This window comes from Manacus candei, unplaced genomic scaffold, assembly GCF_025592945.1.
Source record: "Manacus candei isolate 608988 ecotype Guabito, Panama unplaced genomic scaffold, ASM2559294v1 h1tg000007l, whole genome shotgun sequence".
Classification (NCBI taxonomy): domain Eukaryota; kingdom Metazoa; phylum Chordata; class Aves; order Passeriformes; family Pipridae; genus Manacus; species Manacus candei.
This window is the reverse complement of record NW_026138055.1, coordinates 4,575,655-4,592,218: the sequence shown is the minus strand read 5'-3', so window position 1 is coordinate 4,592,218 and position 16,564 is coordinate 4,575,655. Positions and strand designations below refer to the sequence as shown.

General features: G+C 42.8%; 1 protein-coding gene across 3 annotated transcripts in view; it reads right to left on the bottom strand.

Annotated features, from left to right (window-relative positions):
- The window catches only part of RCAN2 (regulator of calcineurin 2), an 87,026-nt gene extending 78,007 nt beyond the window's left edge, over positions 1 to 9,019 (bottom strand). Inside the window, exons 1-2 of one of the 3 annotated variants that reach the window (XM_051811818.1) lie at positions 8,977 to 9,019; positions 207 to 433 (exon numbers count right to left, since the gene is read on the bottom strand). In XM_051811818.1, coding sequence (XP_051667778.1) covers positions 207 to 431 — 225 coding nt within the window. In that variant the 5' untranslated portion in view covers positions 432 to 433; positions 8,977 to 9,019. Of the gene's footprint in view, positions 1 to 206; positions 444 to 4,277; positions 4,679 to 8,976 lie in introns of those variants that run through there. The other 2 variants (XM_051811828.1, XM_051811809.1) reach the window with 2 other exon arrangements.
- Positions 9,020 to 16,564: the final 7,545 nt, after the last annotated feature.

The window sequence follows — 16,564 nt, the reverse complement described above, 5'->3', positions numbered from 1 at the left end:
CATTTTTGTTGACCTCAGCTGACAAAAAGGCTTTTAAGCTCTTGAAACAAACATCATGGCAGAGTGGCGTTGTCACCATAGAAAGAAGTCATATTTGTGATCGAGTTTCTTCACACAAGACCCATTAAACTGTTTCCCTGACTGCAATAAACAAATATAAAGCATAGGTTTCTCTTGCACAGAAAACATGGAAACTGGCACAGTACCTTACTGTCCTCGTCTTCAAACACAGACTGGTGAACGTTGCAGGCGAAGAGAGAATTTGGGAGATCGTTGAAATCAATTATTTCATGAAAATCTTCCTCTGCAAAACATCTCTTCAAGCTGTTGTCTCCATTTATAGAGTAGAGTAAGAACTGTCCCCCATCCTCCGGGATGCAGCCATAGTGACCCAGGCCTCGCATTCCAAAGAAGTAGGAGTCTCCCCTCATCCCTGGCAGCATGGAGAAGTGACACACAGTTACACTACATTTTCAAACATTCCACATCCACAAGTTAACGCAGAGATTCTTAGTTTGGGGGCTTCATTTGTAAAAAGTAAATTTCACGCTATTTTAAGGCAACAAGTGACCTCTGACACAGGTCATTGAAGACCAATCTCACCAAAGGACTTGGCTTTAGCTTCATTTTTTAGCACAGGAAAGACCTGAACATATCAGCACAAGCTGCTGGACACAATAAGAAGCGAGACTTTACCTTCAAAGGAAATACTATGTTGTATTTGGGTTTAGGAGTGCCATGTTTGTTACTGGTAAGGCAGGCTGGTGCTTTTGAGCTTGCAGCCAGCTTTGGAAGTGTAATGCACTGAGCAAGAAGAAAATGAAAATAACTTTGAAAATTATACCAGGCATCAACTCACAGGAGAAAAAAAAAAAGACCCTGTTGGAAAACAGCTTGAAAACAGAATCATTGAAACGCAATATAACTAAGACACATCTCTATTAAAAAGAATAAAGCCAATTTTTTCTACAGTTTCAATACAGAACATACCTTGTTTTTCCATGCTCATTAGCCCATGCCCATCTTAATCAGATTAGGAAGCAAATAAAGTTAAGGGGTGCACAGACTTAAGATGATTCTCAGCACTTTCAGAAAAGTCTTGCTGACTTTTGGAACCTTTACCCCAAATGCATCAGAATAGAAAGGTAATTTTAAGACACACAGAAGTAACATACCAGCCAAGGGGAATAAGTCAAGGTCCAATTAATTATCAGTATGTTAATTAGTATTAAATCAGGTATTTAGCAGTCCTTAGTACCTGTGTATTTGACATCAAATTCCACTACAGAGCTCCATTTAACTGACTAGAAGCTTACTGGATAATAATTAATTCCCTTATATTTGTTTCTTTCAATAACAATATGCAATCATTAGCTGCCTTTTTTTTTGTCATAACACAAGGAGTTAGTTACATAAAGGCAGAGTGCTCATCTGTTTCAGATTTGCCCTTGCTCTCTTGCATACTTGCTATTCTCTATAAATAGCTGTAAATATTAACTCAAACACACTATATAGAACTAGTGTCCAAAATTAAACCCTATGGGCTTATTACATTTAATCTCAGCAAAGTAAAGCTAAATTATGGAGCTAATTTGCTATCCCTGTGTCTTTCATATAACCCCTGCTCTGCTGCTGCTCTGAAATTATATTTGGCTGATGACAGAGCACATCATTCCATAACATAAGGTTATGGAAATATCAGTAATTGTTATTGCTGAAGTCTCGGAGCTAATGACAGAAGTTCTCAAGAAACCAAGTTGAAGTCATGCTTAAAAGTATCAGTTTGGAGCAGAGTCCACACTTAACACGCTCCCAAATCACGTGAGAGACAGATTTATTAGCCAGTCTTAGTCAGAATCACTAAGGCTGGAAGGGGGATGCAGAGGTCATCCAGCCCAAGCCACAAGGTCACACCAGGGTAATTCAGGACTCGTCCAGAGGTCTCTGCTGGACAGCAACACCACTCATAGTGCACACAGTGATGTGCAGAGAGTTGGTAGGTCACAGGATCTTAGCTGTCCTCCTTCTCCAGGTAGTAAAGTATATTACACAGCTAAAACCAGAATTGTTTTCTAGTTCTGGACTCTATGCATGTAAATTATGAAGGAGGGGGTTAAACCAAACAAGGATGCAGGGCTATGAGGAAGCAGGTGTAGTATGAAAGCCTCAGGACTCTTTTTACTGTGTTAACCTGAGGACAGGTTTTGCAGCTATCAAATACATGCTATTTTTTTTCATCATGTCAGTCCGATATTAGCACAACTATCTCCAACTAATCTCAGTCAAGGAACTTAATTCTAACTGAAAAAAAACAAGCCCAAACAAATGACAGAGGAAATGGTTCAGTATGACACAACATTGCCTCTGGTATTTAAACCAACTCTCTTAAGCCTGGTACTACTGTACATTTCAGGGTAAACATATCCAGGCAAGTACTATAAAGAAATCCTCACAGCAGCCAGAAATTTCACTTCAGAATGTAATACTTTCTCTACCAAAAAGCAGTAACAGATCATCTCCTTCAAGAATAACCATCTCTAAGTGTGTTTGTCATGACGTCTAGCCTGTGTCATTAGGTTTATGAAAATAAACCTCAAACCCAGTGTGTTACAAAACATAATTTTCATGGCAGAGCAGGCTTCTGTCAGTCTGTATGAAGCATTTCATTCACAACAGGCAAACGACTTGCAGTCGGGGAAGGTACTGACTGATAGTCACACAGGCTGACACTCAAAACTTGTAGGAATTTGGATTATGAACATTAAAGCTAACTTCATGGCAGCTAACAAGTTTCATACCTCCTTTCCCAATGCACAACAAAGCTATTAGGGTGTGCAGAGAAGAAAACAATCTCAGTCTATTAACAGACGTCAGAAAAGTCTATAGGTTTCCTCACTAAAGAGTTGTTTATTTTTCCCTCCTGGAAGAGCCATATTTTTCCTCTCCTGGAAAGTACTAGATAGGAAACTTTTCAAGCTAGGAAGTCAGCAAAACTACTATGACAACCAACAAAACAGAACAGGATTTTAAGTTACAACCATGAAGCTCAGGTTTTTAACCAGTAACAAAATTAGCATATATTACAGCAGCCAAGATTAGAAGTTAGTAAATACTTACATCACGTCAGCAGTTTTGCTCAGCTAGAGCTCTTGAACAGGAAAAGCCTGTTTCTTTTTTCAGCCAATTATTGAGACAGATTTGTCTGGTAGGGCTTTGGTATTGGACAAGTCTTTTTAAGAAAGTCACTGTCACACATCTTTTAACCATCTCTTTTCCACCTTGTAGGTAGGTGTGTATACCTGCACGTGCCTTTTCTACACTTCAGATACACCCAGTGTGTTCCCTCCACTAGCAAGTCAACTTATATAATAATCAACTGATTATTATATCCTGTGCCCAATTTATGATGGGACCTGCACAGTTAAGGACATCTGTATGAAATAACAATTGTTTCAGAAAGTTTACTTTGTCTTATACAAGGGCCATGTACTGCACAATATTAAGCCCAGCACCACTAGTGAGGGAAATCTCACTAATAAAATACATTTATGTTCCCCAAGAGAAATAAACTGCCTATGAGCCTGAGCTCAACCATAATCAGAGGGGACAAACATACCTGAATCAACAACATGTGTTGTCACACTTTAAACCCTAGGGCTGTAAATTCAGACTCTGACTGGACAAACTAGTACTTCTGCCAAAAGATGCAACATCATCTGTCACACACCTTGGGCTGCTCACTTCCAAGCCAAGTGACTTCCAAGTCACTTCCCTATGCTGGGAAAGGCCCAATGCTGCCTTTTCTAGTGGAGAAAGCATCTTCTGCTCAGATTCATGGCACAACCACACAGACTGATTCAGTCACAAGAAAAGACCAGGTCTAGGGAAAAAAAGTTTGGGTTTAAGTCCACTAGGTAGGTCTATTTAGTAGGTAACTGACCTGAGTCACTCCATGACTGCATAAATATTTGTAGCAACCAGAAAAATCAGGGCCAAGTTTGGGAATGGGCAGACAACAGCAAAGGTCAGGATTGCACTTTTCAGCACAAATCTACTTAAAGCATTCACGAAATTATAATCCCAGTTTCCACAGCTCTGCATGAACTTCATAAATCACCATATCAGAAGTTATCCTCAGCCAGTCATGAGCCAGAAATCTTACCTTTTTCCACATTATAAGTAATATTACATATTAATAATGTCACACACACAAAATTTTATATATATGTGTGTGTAAAAATCATAACTATGTATGCTTTATTATGTCTGTTAATCACCTTAAGGTTCAGGTGTTCTGTTGGGAGTAGTGTTTCGTGGCTTCTTTGAAGTTACTTAGCCACTCCAGGCAGTCCTCTGGCAAAAAAATATTTTCTTTCCAATTATTCTACTAATTTAGAACAAAAGAATTTACACTTCAAATCCCTTAAAACAATTAATCCCAAATCATGTATAATCCATCAACTGGATTTCCATATAAAATAAACCCAATTAAAAGTAATCTTTCATGTAACTGTAATACAATCACTGGATCACATTTCTGTTTATATTAAAGCTCCTTTCCACAGTTTCTGACAAAATAAGTTAACTTGCCCCACTATTAAAAAAATTTTATATTTTAAAAAAATACATCCACATAAGAGTAAACCATACTTATTTTATTTTTAAAATGCAGTGAGTTCAAACTGAATTGTGCATTTGCTTCTCCATTCCCAAATCAGGAAATTTTTCAAATACTTAAGATATCAGAAGCTGTCACACAGAATTTCAAACAGAAGAGGCAACATCATGAAAAAATAATGCAGTAACAACAAGGCATCATCCAGCATCAATATTGATGATAAATTATCCAAGATCTGAACTGGGATCACACCAGCAAACTCTGTAGCAGGATCCCTTAAGAAGTCTGAGATACTGAGACATAATCAAGCCTGAGCCCATGTTCATGTAACCTCCAGCTAATGCTGATCACTTGCCACATCCATTTATTCCCTTTACTTAAAGTTCACCCAAATGTTATCTGTGTTATTTCTGAATTTGGTGTAAGGTTTTGACCCTGAAGTTTCAAGTCAGAAAATACATCACACAAAACAGAGAACCCCAAGAGTGCAGCAAGAGTGCAGCCCCTTCCCCTCCAGACCCTACACATCACTTTACACTGATGTAAGTTATTTCAAATTTCTCCTCCTATGGCCCAGGTGTTCAAGGGTTCCTTATTTGGGATAGCTCAAAACGTGAGGCAAACACCCTTACCACTGGAACAGATCAGGTCGTGTCAGTTCAACACTGTAGATACTGTGTCCAAATGATCTGTAGAGATTCCAAGTGGGAGCTCTGTGCTCATGCTGTTACCTCACTATTTTTAGACACAGCACACCTCTAATTAAAATTAGCAGAGACCAGCAGAAAATTATATTCATTGGCAAACAGCAATAGCTCACTGAAGTTTCTATTTGAAAAATTACACTTATTTAGTGTAAAACTGAAAGGGCATAGATGTACCTCTTCCCATGAAGTTAGATCCCTGCAGAGCCAAACTCTTCAGAAAAAAATTATCTTCATTCAACAAAATGAGTACATGAAGTGTTTGAATGGACCAGTGCCTTATATACCACATACAGATTTATCCACTGTTTTCATGGAAACTAATACGGCATTTCCTTGGTGAACATTTTCCTGTCTTAAGAGTTTTTAAAAAGAGTCCCCGAGGGACATCAAGAAACAGGCACATATCTCTTGAAATCACTAGGAAACTTTACTTTTTTTTTATTAAACACTGCTTGCCATGACAAACAACATGACTAAAAATAGAATAAAGCAAACAAAATGTTACAAATAGAAGCTTTAAATATAATCGCTATAAACTACAAGTATTATTGAGTCCTGAGTGCAAACCTGGAAACCGTAACCTGCAGGAATTAAGAAAATGCTGGGGGAAAAAAAACCCAAAGCAAGTTGCAGTTGCTCTTCTAGAAGAGTCCAGGAAAAGCATAGGGATTCCATCTTGGTTCCTATTGCAAAAAAAAACCCAACCCCCAAAAAGCCAGTTTTACCATAATTCAAAGGTGGGGGGCAGTGGGAGAAGAGGGAAATCAAACCCAGTGAGTAAGATTTTACTGAAACAATCAGGCTTTACTTGAAATATTCACTGACTTCACAACAGCAGTCACCAGTTTCAGTAGTGTCAGCCTAGGGATGCAACTCCTGCTGAAGTCAACTGGACCCACGCTGAAGACTTTGTAAGGAGAAATGAGTGTAACAGGGAAGGTCACACAGTAACCTACTGAAATTCCATTCCACTCTGCACAATGAGTGCTGGAGATGAGCATTATTTTTAATGGTGCTAATTCTTTACTGTGGAAAGCTCCAACAGACTTAAATGGAGGCTTTTTGCTTAATTAGAAAGAGCAGAACAGGACCTCACATGACAATATTAATGAACCTTTGCAGTCTCAAAAGCAATATGAACTAAAGTCACCCCCTCCCCTTCCCTCCTCAGCCTTCACCCCTGGTCTCCCACCTGGGCAATGATTATCCCCCTTCCAGGAATCAAAATCACCAGTACAGGTGTCCACTCACATTTTAGCTCCAATTTGGCTGGCACCACACAAAAACAGTCACTGTCAATCTCCACTTTTCCTCTTACAAAAGTGGCAGATATGAGGAAGAGGATTTTAATTTTTTTTTTTTCTAAATGCTAACTGGTGCAAATCCCAAATGTTCTAATCCTTTCCATTGACATTCTAGCCGTATTAAATTTAGCTGAGACTTTGTAACTATTTTTGGAAGCTTTTAACATCCAAAGGGACTATTCAGTTTTATTCCTCTAAAGCAGGACTGGCCAGCTCAAGCAGCCCAAGATGTGCACAATGCACCAAAGGTTCAGCTGTGCCTCCCACGCCAGGGATGTATCCTGTGACCAGCAAAGGGACTCAGTTGGCATTGGCTTGCTGAGCATCTGCATCTCCAACCCTGGAGAAAACAAGCCAGGAGATGCTGGTGAGCCCAACTAAGCCAAGACTCCAGTCACATTCCACAACTGGAAGGTGATACTTTGGAGCAACCAATGCCAGGTGTGAAGATTTCATGTGCTGTTCTTACCGTCAAGAAGCTGAGCTCCGATCAATCGGGCACCACAGTTACCATGGCAACATTAAGGTATTCAAAGAACAAAAAAAAAAAGCCTCCCCAAACACAAAGAAACCAGAACAAGCTTCCTGATTACCTTCACTTGGCCTCTATGCTAATCTATTTAAAGCAAGCCCGTTTTATAAGGGGTATTAGAGCTTCGCTGGCCTTCAGCCAGAGCTGTCACCTCACACAGGGGTCAGTGGAACACTCGTTTAACAGCTTGTAACCTGAAATTCATAACCATACCCCAATTCTTACCAAAACCTACTTTCTCTTTCCCTGTTAGAAGGGGGGAAAAAAGGAAAAAACCACCTATGTCAGAACTACCTGCAACAGGAGCTGTTCACAGTGCTTTAACTCCTAGAAGAGACTCAAAGCACCATGATGACTTGGAATAAAATTCCAAAGTTTCCTCTAAAAGGATTTCCTGCTGGCACACACGAGTAATTTATAACCTAAAAAAGCCATTAAGGACACCAGTGCAATGACAAACATTTTCAACACAAACAATGACAGACCAAGCCACTGAATCTGAATGCACACTACAATATTTGGAAGAGGACAGAAACTAGATCACCTAGCTGACAACTTCTCAGAACTTTAAGGAGGATGGAATAGTTCCTGCTGTTAAAGGCACCAGTTACTAGTCAATAGAGCCAATCATCTACAGAAGATCTTCTTCTGTCCTTGCTTACTGTTATGTGTGTTTGCAGTTTTAGTCATTGTTTTATATTCTCACAGTATTCAGACTTTCATCTGTTCAGAAATGACCTGCAACCATATAATTTAGTTTTACTGTAAGAATAAATGCAGTAGTTTCTTCACAGTAATTATGTATTTTCATAGAAAAAGAATTTTCCTTTTCTACAAAGGAGACAATCTAAAAAGCTAAACAAAGAGCAAACCATTTATAAGGACAAAACTTGAAAGCCTAAGACAGAAGCTGATATAAAGCACAATCCCTGCTTAAACTACAATTCTCGTTTGTATGATTTCTTTCAGCTGCATAAACCTATAATACATTTTCCTTTTAAGAAACTTCATTAAACTTCAAACTCAAGCAGCAAAGGACCACAGTATTTTAAAGAGTAGCAAAATAATCTAGGAGAGGTGGGGGAAAAAACCTGAACAAACCAGTAACTTTGAAGAGCTACCTGTTATATAAGCATCAAATGACACTGGTGTGGGATCACTGAATGGTTTGGGTTGGAAGGGACTTTAAAGATCATCCAGTTCCAACTCTCTGCCATGGGCAGGGACCCCTTCACCTAGACCAGGTTGTCTAGAGCCCCGTCCAACCTGGTCGTGAGGACTTCCAGGGCTGGGGCATCCACCACTTCTCTGGGCAACTTCTGCCAGCGCCTCACCTCCCTCACAGCAAAGAATTTACTCCTAATATCTAATTTAAATCAACCCTCTTTCACTCGAAAGCCAGTCCCCCCTGGATGCCGCAGCCAAGTTCAACGCCGCCCGTGCAGAGTCTCCCGCAGGGATTCGGGCTCCCAGCGCACTCCAGCTCGAAGCTCCCGAGTACCTGGTCCGGGTTCGCACCGCTGCAAACCCCCTTCCCATCGCTCCCACTGCCTCCTCACCCCGCTCCTCCGCATCCCGGCGGGGCACGCACCGCCCCGAAGTGGGGGCGACCGCGGGCAGCCGCGGGCTCGCCGCGCATCGCGCCGAGAGCCGCGCGAAGGTGGAGGGACCCCGAGGTGAGCGCGGCCGCGGGGCGGTTGCATAACGCGGGTCGGCGGGGCAGCGCTGCGGCCCCGCTGGAGAAGGAGGGAGCCCCGGCGGCGGCGGCCCTGCCCTCACCTGCGGCCCTGCCCTCACCTGCGGCCCTGCCCTCACCTGCGGCTCGCTCGCTCCGCGCTGTCGCTGCCGCTGTCACAGCACCCGCGCCCGCCGCGCGACAGCGCCGCGCGCCCGCCCGGGACAGGGGCAGGACGGGCAGGAGGAGCCGCCAATGGGAATGCGAGGAGCGCCTTGGCCCCGCCTCCTTCGTGCCTTTGGCCACGCCCCTCGGGTCCCGCGCCTCCGCGACGGGTCTGGGGGAAAGGAGGCGGCGGTGAGGGGACAGGGGATGTACAGGGACCTGTGAGCCGGGACAGGGGACAGGGGATGTACAGGGACCTGTGAGCCGGGACAGGGGACAGGGGATGTACAGGGAGAAGTGAGCCGGGACAGGGGATGTACAGGGACAAGTGAGCCGGGACAGGGGACAGCGGATGTACAGGGACCTGTGAGCCGGGACAGGGGACAGGGGATGTACAGGGAGAAGTGAGCCGGGACAGGGGACAGGGGATGTGCAGGGAGAAGTGAGCCGGGACAGGGGACAGGGGATGTGCAGGGAGAAGTGAGCCGGGACAGGGGACAGGGGATGTACAGGGAGAAGTGAGCCGGGACAGGGGACAGGGGGTGTGTAGGGACCTGTGAGCCGGGACAGGGGATGTGCAGGGACCTGTGAGCCGGGACAGGGGACAGGGGGTGTGCAGGGAGAAGTGAGCCGGGACAGGGGATGTGCAGGGACAAGTGAGCCGGGACACGGGACAGGGGGTGTGTAGGGAGAAGTGAACTGGGATAAGGGACAGGGGATGTACAGGGAGAAGTGAACTGGGATAAGGGACAGGGGATGTGCAGGGACAAGTGAGCCGGGACAGGGGACAGGGGATGTGCAGGGACAAATGAACTGGGATAGGGAACAGGGGATGTGCAGGGACAAGTGAACTGGGAGAGGGGACAGGGAGAGGGGACAGGGGCAGGCTGCAGGGGATGTGCGGGAACAGATGAACCGAGACAGGGGACAGGTGAGTGAGGACAGGGAATAGGTGAGCGGGACAAGGGACAGGTGAGTTGGAACAGGGGCTGTGTGGGGATAGGGGAGAGGGAACTGGGAACAGATGACAGGTGAGAGGGGACCCCCTCAGGACAGGGGCCGTACGGGGACAGGAAAGAGAGGACAGGGGAGCCAGCATAGGGACTGTGCAGGGACAGGTGAGGCGGGACAGGGAACAGGTGAGCGGGGACAAGGGATGTGCAGGGACAGGTGAGTGAGGACAGGGGATGTGCAGGTGAACAGAGCAGAGTCTGGTAGGAACCCGGCAGCGATTTGTGTCCTTGTGGCAAAGCTTCCCTCCTTCAGGGTGTCAGCCCCCCCACACTGAGGGTGAGATGGGCTGGGATGGGGTGAAGTCAGGGGGGACAGAGTAGGGAGATGTGGGGGGGGATGGGATGGAATAGGATCAAGGAGGGGTGGGGTGGAATGAGGGTGAAGATAGCAGAGAGGTGGGATGGAATGGGAGCAAGGAGGGGTGACATGGGATGGGAGGGGTGGAATGGGATGCAGAGAGAAGTGGGGCAGGCACAGTGCCAGTATACCTCGCCATGGTTTTAGTGACAAATCCTCAAATGCCCCCTGGGATGATGTTGTAGGGGGGCTGATTGCTCTGGGAGATGGAGCTTCCCAGAACATTCCCATCTCTGACCACTGACACACGAACTATCCTTTGCAGTGAGCTCCATCTGGAATGGATTCAGTTGTTGCTCATCTCTTCTTCAGGCTAACAGGTGATTAAGGTTGCACATTGATTAAGATCTCCACATTGCAAACGAGGCCAGAAGGTACATTTGTAGGACTCTTAAGGAATGTCACGTTTACAGTGAAAAAAAAGCTGATGCTGGTCATGATTTTAAAAAGAAGAGAAAGCCCTCAGATGCCCCCAAGGCACACTTTATTAAAGGAAGGGCTATTTTCTCTCTTCCAGCTGTACATCCGAGGCTGCTCAGTGTCAGAGGCTAATGCTGATTTTCTGTGGTCTCTTTGCTTTGGAATGTAATACAGAGTGATTTAATCAATAGGGTGATACAGAAACTTAAAGAGGTTTCTGTAAAGATGGCTTTGAAAATCTATAGGGTGCAATGGAGAACTAGAAGACTCCCATATAATTATTAAATACCCAATAAAAGTCTATATAAGGAATAATTCTCCATTAGTTAAAAATATATAAAAAGATGTGTGCCATTTATAGCAGCACTTTCCAATAATAGCAGAAAAAAATGGTGTAATGTTTAAAATCAATAGCATATCCCACCTTGTCTGTGCAAATAGCAAAGAGCAATGCATTGGAGATCGTTCTACTTGCAACAGAACAGTTTCTTCCTGGTCTCTTAATGAAGGACTGACTTATGTCTCAATGCATGTCTGGTTTAGACCCCTTTCAGGCTTTCTGCTTTAGTTCTACTTTTGTTTTTAAATAGTAATAGGTAACTTATTATTATTTTTATTGGTTTGTCCTTATGTCTAAAGTATCAATCCCTGACCATGATCTCACTGCTTTAGGCACTGTGCAGAAGAGAAAGCAAGCTATGGAACCAAAGAGGTAACAATACAAATTAATTAGGCTTTAAATCAAACTATACACTTGTTGGTTTTTGTTTTAAGAATTAAGCCTGGTAGGATATCTTACATTGTCTCCATTTACATGTATTCCCTTAGCATGATGTGTTATTTTAATATTCTGAGTAGGAAGAGCATCCACTGTGCTTTATCTGTCCTGCATTTTATGTTATACAATTTCCTTGTGTCTTCTTATCCCCATCCTCTTAACTGTGTCATGTGCACAGCAGCTTCCCCCAATTTTCATTAATTTTCATATTGGGAAGTGTATTTTCATTATGATTAAGTTGCCCTAGCATATGTTTTCCTTGCAGTAAAACAGGAATCTCTGCAGTTATGAAAGCAAGCTAATCCGTGTTCAGGAAAAATCAGGAATATCAAAATCAGCACTTTGGATTTATATGCATCCAGACATTATCGCTAAAATAAAGGTGAAAAAAACCCTGAATTCCACTGTTTGCAGAAAAGTGTCCTTCAAACTAGATAATTATGAGAATGTCAACAATAGCAGGGTTTTAAGCATTAAAGATTTCTTTTAGGAAAGGTCACAAAATAATATATTATTTAGACACAGAAAAATGGTGTTGCCAAAATAAGAGATTAAGAGCAACTGAGACAATGTCCTTCTTGGAGTCTCACCCTTTAGCCCCGTGGGCCCCAGAGCTATTTGGGCCATGCACCCTGTGCTTCCTAAAGGCTGTGAGCATCTTCCCTCAACCCAAGTAATTGTAGAGTGCCAAAACCTGGAGGAAGCTGAAATTCTGGAAAGGATACCAAAGGAGGTGATGAAACAGCTGCTACTTGCAGGCTCTGCAAGCAGTGCTGCAGACCTGCTCCCACAGGACTGAGTGGGAGTTTGTTACTGATATCCGAGAGCACAGGCTTAGCCCATCTCCTTCAAATCCTGAGCTGCTCATTATCTTCAGTCTGCACCTGCTTCCTATCTCCAGATTTAATCTGTAAGCAGAAGTGGCCTCTCGAGTGTGCTGAAGCAGCCATGGTGAATTTCAACACAACTGAAGCAGTCTAACCAAAAGATTTCACCCCCTGTCATATTGCTCTGATTTCTAACCATCAAAATACAACCCCCCTGCTTCAGTCCTGCAGCCTTTGCAGAAGCTTGGGTGACAAAGTTTCTTCTTTTCAGATTAAACAAGTAAGTAGTGCCTCAAAATCTGTGTCTGTACATGCTCAAAAAGTGAATACTTCATCTTTTACATTTCTGCTCACTGGGATAATCCCACATTCTTTGGCCAGATATGGATTATGATTTTTTGCAAATGGCTCAGTCTGGAGATTAGAGTGGATAAAGCAAGTAAAATTAATGTTGACTCTGTCAGCATTATCATATCCTTGACTGTTTCTGTTACTTTTTTAGAATATAAAAAACACAGTTGGATCCATCTAGCTCTGTGTTTTGTCTCCAGCAGCTAAGACTGCATGCTTAGTAAAACAGTGTAAAAATAGACCCTGTATTCTTTTCCTATTTACCTTGTAATTTTTCAGCAACTAGTGAGATAGAGATTTCTGGAACTCAAGGTTGTGTCCAAGCTACTCCACTTAGTAACTACCAGTGGTCCTGTTCTCTAGGAGTTTAAGCCCCATTTGTGGTTTTTCTTTCCACAATGTGCTGTGACAGGATAATTCTTCACTGTTTAAAACCAATTTCAAGTCTTATTCCTGAATAAGTGTTGCTTATTCCTGAATAAGAGGCTGTAAATTTATTATTTTGACCTTCTCACCATCATTATAAGATGAGGGGATATGGCCTTAAACTGAGGGAGGGCAGGTTTAGATTAGATATTAGAAAGTGATTCTTTACTGTGAGGGTGGTGAGGCCCTGGCACAGCTTGCCCAGAGAAGCTGTGGCTGTCCTGTCCCTGGAAGTGTTCAAGGTCAGACTGGATGGGGCTTGTAGCAACCTAGGATAGTGGAAGGTGTCCCTATCCATGGCAGGGGGGTTGGAACTGGATGATCTTTAAGGTCCCTTCCAACCCAAACCATTCTATGATTCTAAGAGTATTTTCCAGATTTGAACTGGATTGCCCTTCAGATGTCTCTCTTTCAAGCTCATGTCGTTTTCTCTGTTTTCAGTGGGAAACTTTATTACCATTCTCTCTAGCCTTTCTAATTTTACAAGAAAACACTACTTTCTTTAAAACTTTAATTCTACTAAAATGACTTGAATTTTGCTGGATCTGAAGTAGGCAAGAGCTGCCTGGCCAGGGGACTTTGAAGAACTCTGAGCATCTGAGTGACAGAGTCCTATGACTTTGGTGGTCTCCTTGTCATCTCAGGGAGGAGCTACTAATTCTTAACATTCAGTTCCTCTTTTTGACCACTTCTTAGCCCCATACTGACATTTTAAGAGCGCTTTCCACTTCAGCCTCCAGATCTCCTGCAGCAGAAGTGGTAGCTGGAAAGAGTGCCTGTGTATGTATGGCTGGGGTTATTTTTTCCCCTGTACATTACTTTGCACTTATCACTGCTGAATTTCATCTGCCAATTTATCACCCAGTCACTCAATGCAGTGAGACAACATTGCCTTGACACCTCTTCAGTGCCATCCTGTGTGTGTACAGCAACTACAAAGCAGCTTAGCTACATCATGCTACAGAAAAAAAAAATGTGCAAAGCAAACACCATCTCTCTGTTTTGTTGGGGTTTTTTATCTACAGAGCATTTTGCATGGTTCTTGGCACAAGAATAATAATGGCACAAATGAAAAACTGATGCAGAAAAGGAGAATATCCTTCACTTGTTGTAAAATGTCAGTGCCTGTAGTGCCCTTGCATGTGATATTCCACGAGCAAGGTTGATTGTGGAGCAGAGCTGTTTCCTTTGGGGGTTTGGAGATGCAGAGAAGAACATGGTTCAGCTGTGCACAGGGCTGCTTCTCCAAATCTAGTATGTTGGGGTCAGGCAAGTATAATTAAGTACCTAAAGGGGGCTTCCAGAACTTGGAAGGGCTACAAGAGAACTGGAGAGGGACTTTTCATGAGGGCATGGAGTGATAGGACAAGGGACAATGGCCTTAAGCTGAAGGAGGGCAGGTTTAGATTAGATATTGGGAAGAAATCCTTTACTGTGAGGGTGGTGAGGCTCTGGCACAGGTTGCCCAGAGAAGCTGTGGATGCCACATCCCTGAAAGCGTTCAAGGCCAAACTGGATGGGGCTTTGAAAAAGCTGTTCTAGTGGAAAGTGTCCCTGTCTGTGTCAAGGGGGTTGGAACAAGATGATTTTTAGGGTCCCTTCCAACTCAAACCATGCTATGATTCTACAAGAACCTGTGGCACTCTTCTGGTAACCAGTGGGAGAACCCCTGCATTTGGCTCTGTTGCTCCCTAAACTCTGTCTCTGTTGTTTCTGAGCATCTTCAGGGGCAGACAGAGGTCAGACAAGAGGCTTGTGTCTTTTAAGGCAATGAGAACAGGAACAAAGAGTCTTCTCATTTTCCATCCACTTCTGAGAGTGAGAGTTACCTGAAGAAAGGTCTTTTGGATTTGACATTGCAAAATTCCCTGTCTAACGTGAAGTCGCACAAATCGGAACTTTATTATCTTACAGCCAACCCTGAGTTTTGAAGACAACAAAAATGACACGTCCCCATTTTGGGTTAAGGAATATTTTTAACCAAGGGATGTTTTTTCAGCCTAGATGCATAATAGATCAAGGGGGAAAACGGGTTTCATTGACTTTTAAAACAGCCTCCATTTCAAGACAGAACGCAACCTTTTTGTTCTGTAACAAACAACATCCTTAAAGCACAAGTACAGTTCTCTCAGATACGAAATATTATGGCCAGGTATGAATTCTCCCATTTGAGTGAGGCTGCTGAGAGATGAGAAGATTTTCAGTTTCTTCTTTGTTTCTTTAAAATTTTGTATTTTCCTCCTGATGTCCTTTTCCCAGTTATCTTCTCTCTGCAGAGTCCTGGACTGTTTATTCCATAACTGGTTCACTCAGGCCAAGGCCTGTACAAGCTACTGTGCAAATTCAAAAGCAGTCTTGGAGGTGTAGCCACAAGTCAAGAGTGTGACTGATGATATCAGCTCAAATTGCTCAAGAATAAACTGTGGTTTGCTGCCATGTGTTAACAACTGGAAGCACTTGGTCTCTCGGATTTACCCAGTCACAATACAGGAAGCTAAACATCTGGCTCTTCAAATTATCATAATGTTATAGAGGGAATGACAAAGATGCCAGACAAATAAAATCCAGGATATGAGCACAGTTTAGCCACAACACAAGTTCAGTCTCTAAACATCCTGTCTTCTGATGCACTGATTTCTGTTTTTCAGACTTTAATTCACCATGAAGGAAACTTAATGTATTTGAGGAAGTGCTAAGCATCATGATAGTTTTCAGTAAGTAATTCTTACCACCTATCCTGCTATTTCTTACATTTGTGATGAGAATTATTAGAAGTGACTTGCCCATTGTGACCCAAATGGAAATAAAAAAATGCAATGAGCCATAGCTATGTGACCTCCAGCCAAACGCTTCAAACTCATGTACCTAAATATAGACACCTAAATAAATGGCCTGGTTTTCAGAAGCACTGTGTAACTCTCAGAGTTGTAGGTGCTCTGAAAAAATCAAGATGCTTATTTAGGTATCTAAATACAGACTGAACTTATGAATGTATTAATTAATTTGCTTCAGAATGTAAACAACTAAGAAAACAAAACTACTAGAAATTCTATTTTTATATGTGCTAATTAGAAGACCACAGAGTGCAATTCACTGCAAGACACAATTTACTCCTATAAAGCAAATAGTGTGGTAATTATTGTTTATTAATTGTTGAGAAATAGAATTTTGGAGCCCTCGTTCTGAAGCAGAGCTAGACAGGTTTGATGGAGAAGTCCACTGTAGTAGATTTCTTTGCCTTTTATTAATCTTTATCCACAATTACAGAGATTGACACAGAAAGGCTTTCCAAAATGTCATTTTAAGGAGCTTCATTTATATTGAGAGATCATAAAAAAACGATTTATGTGTTTCAATCTCTTCAAGTGTGATCCATAATCTTGAGGCTTT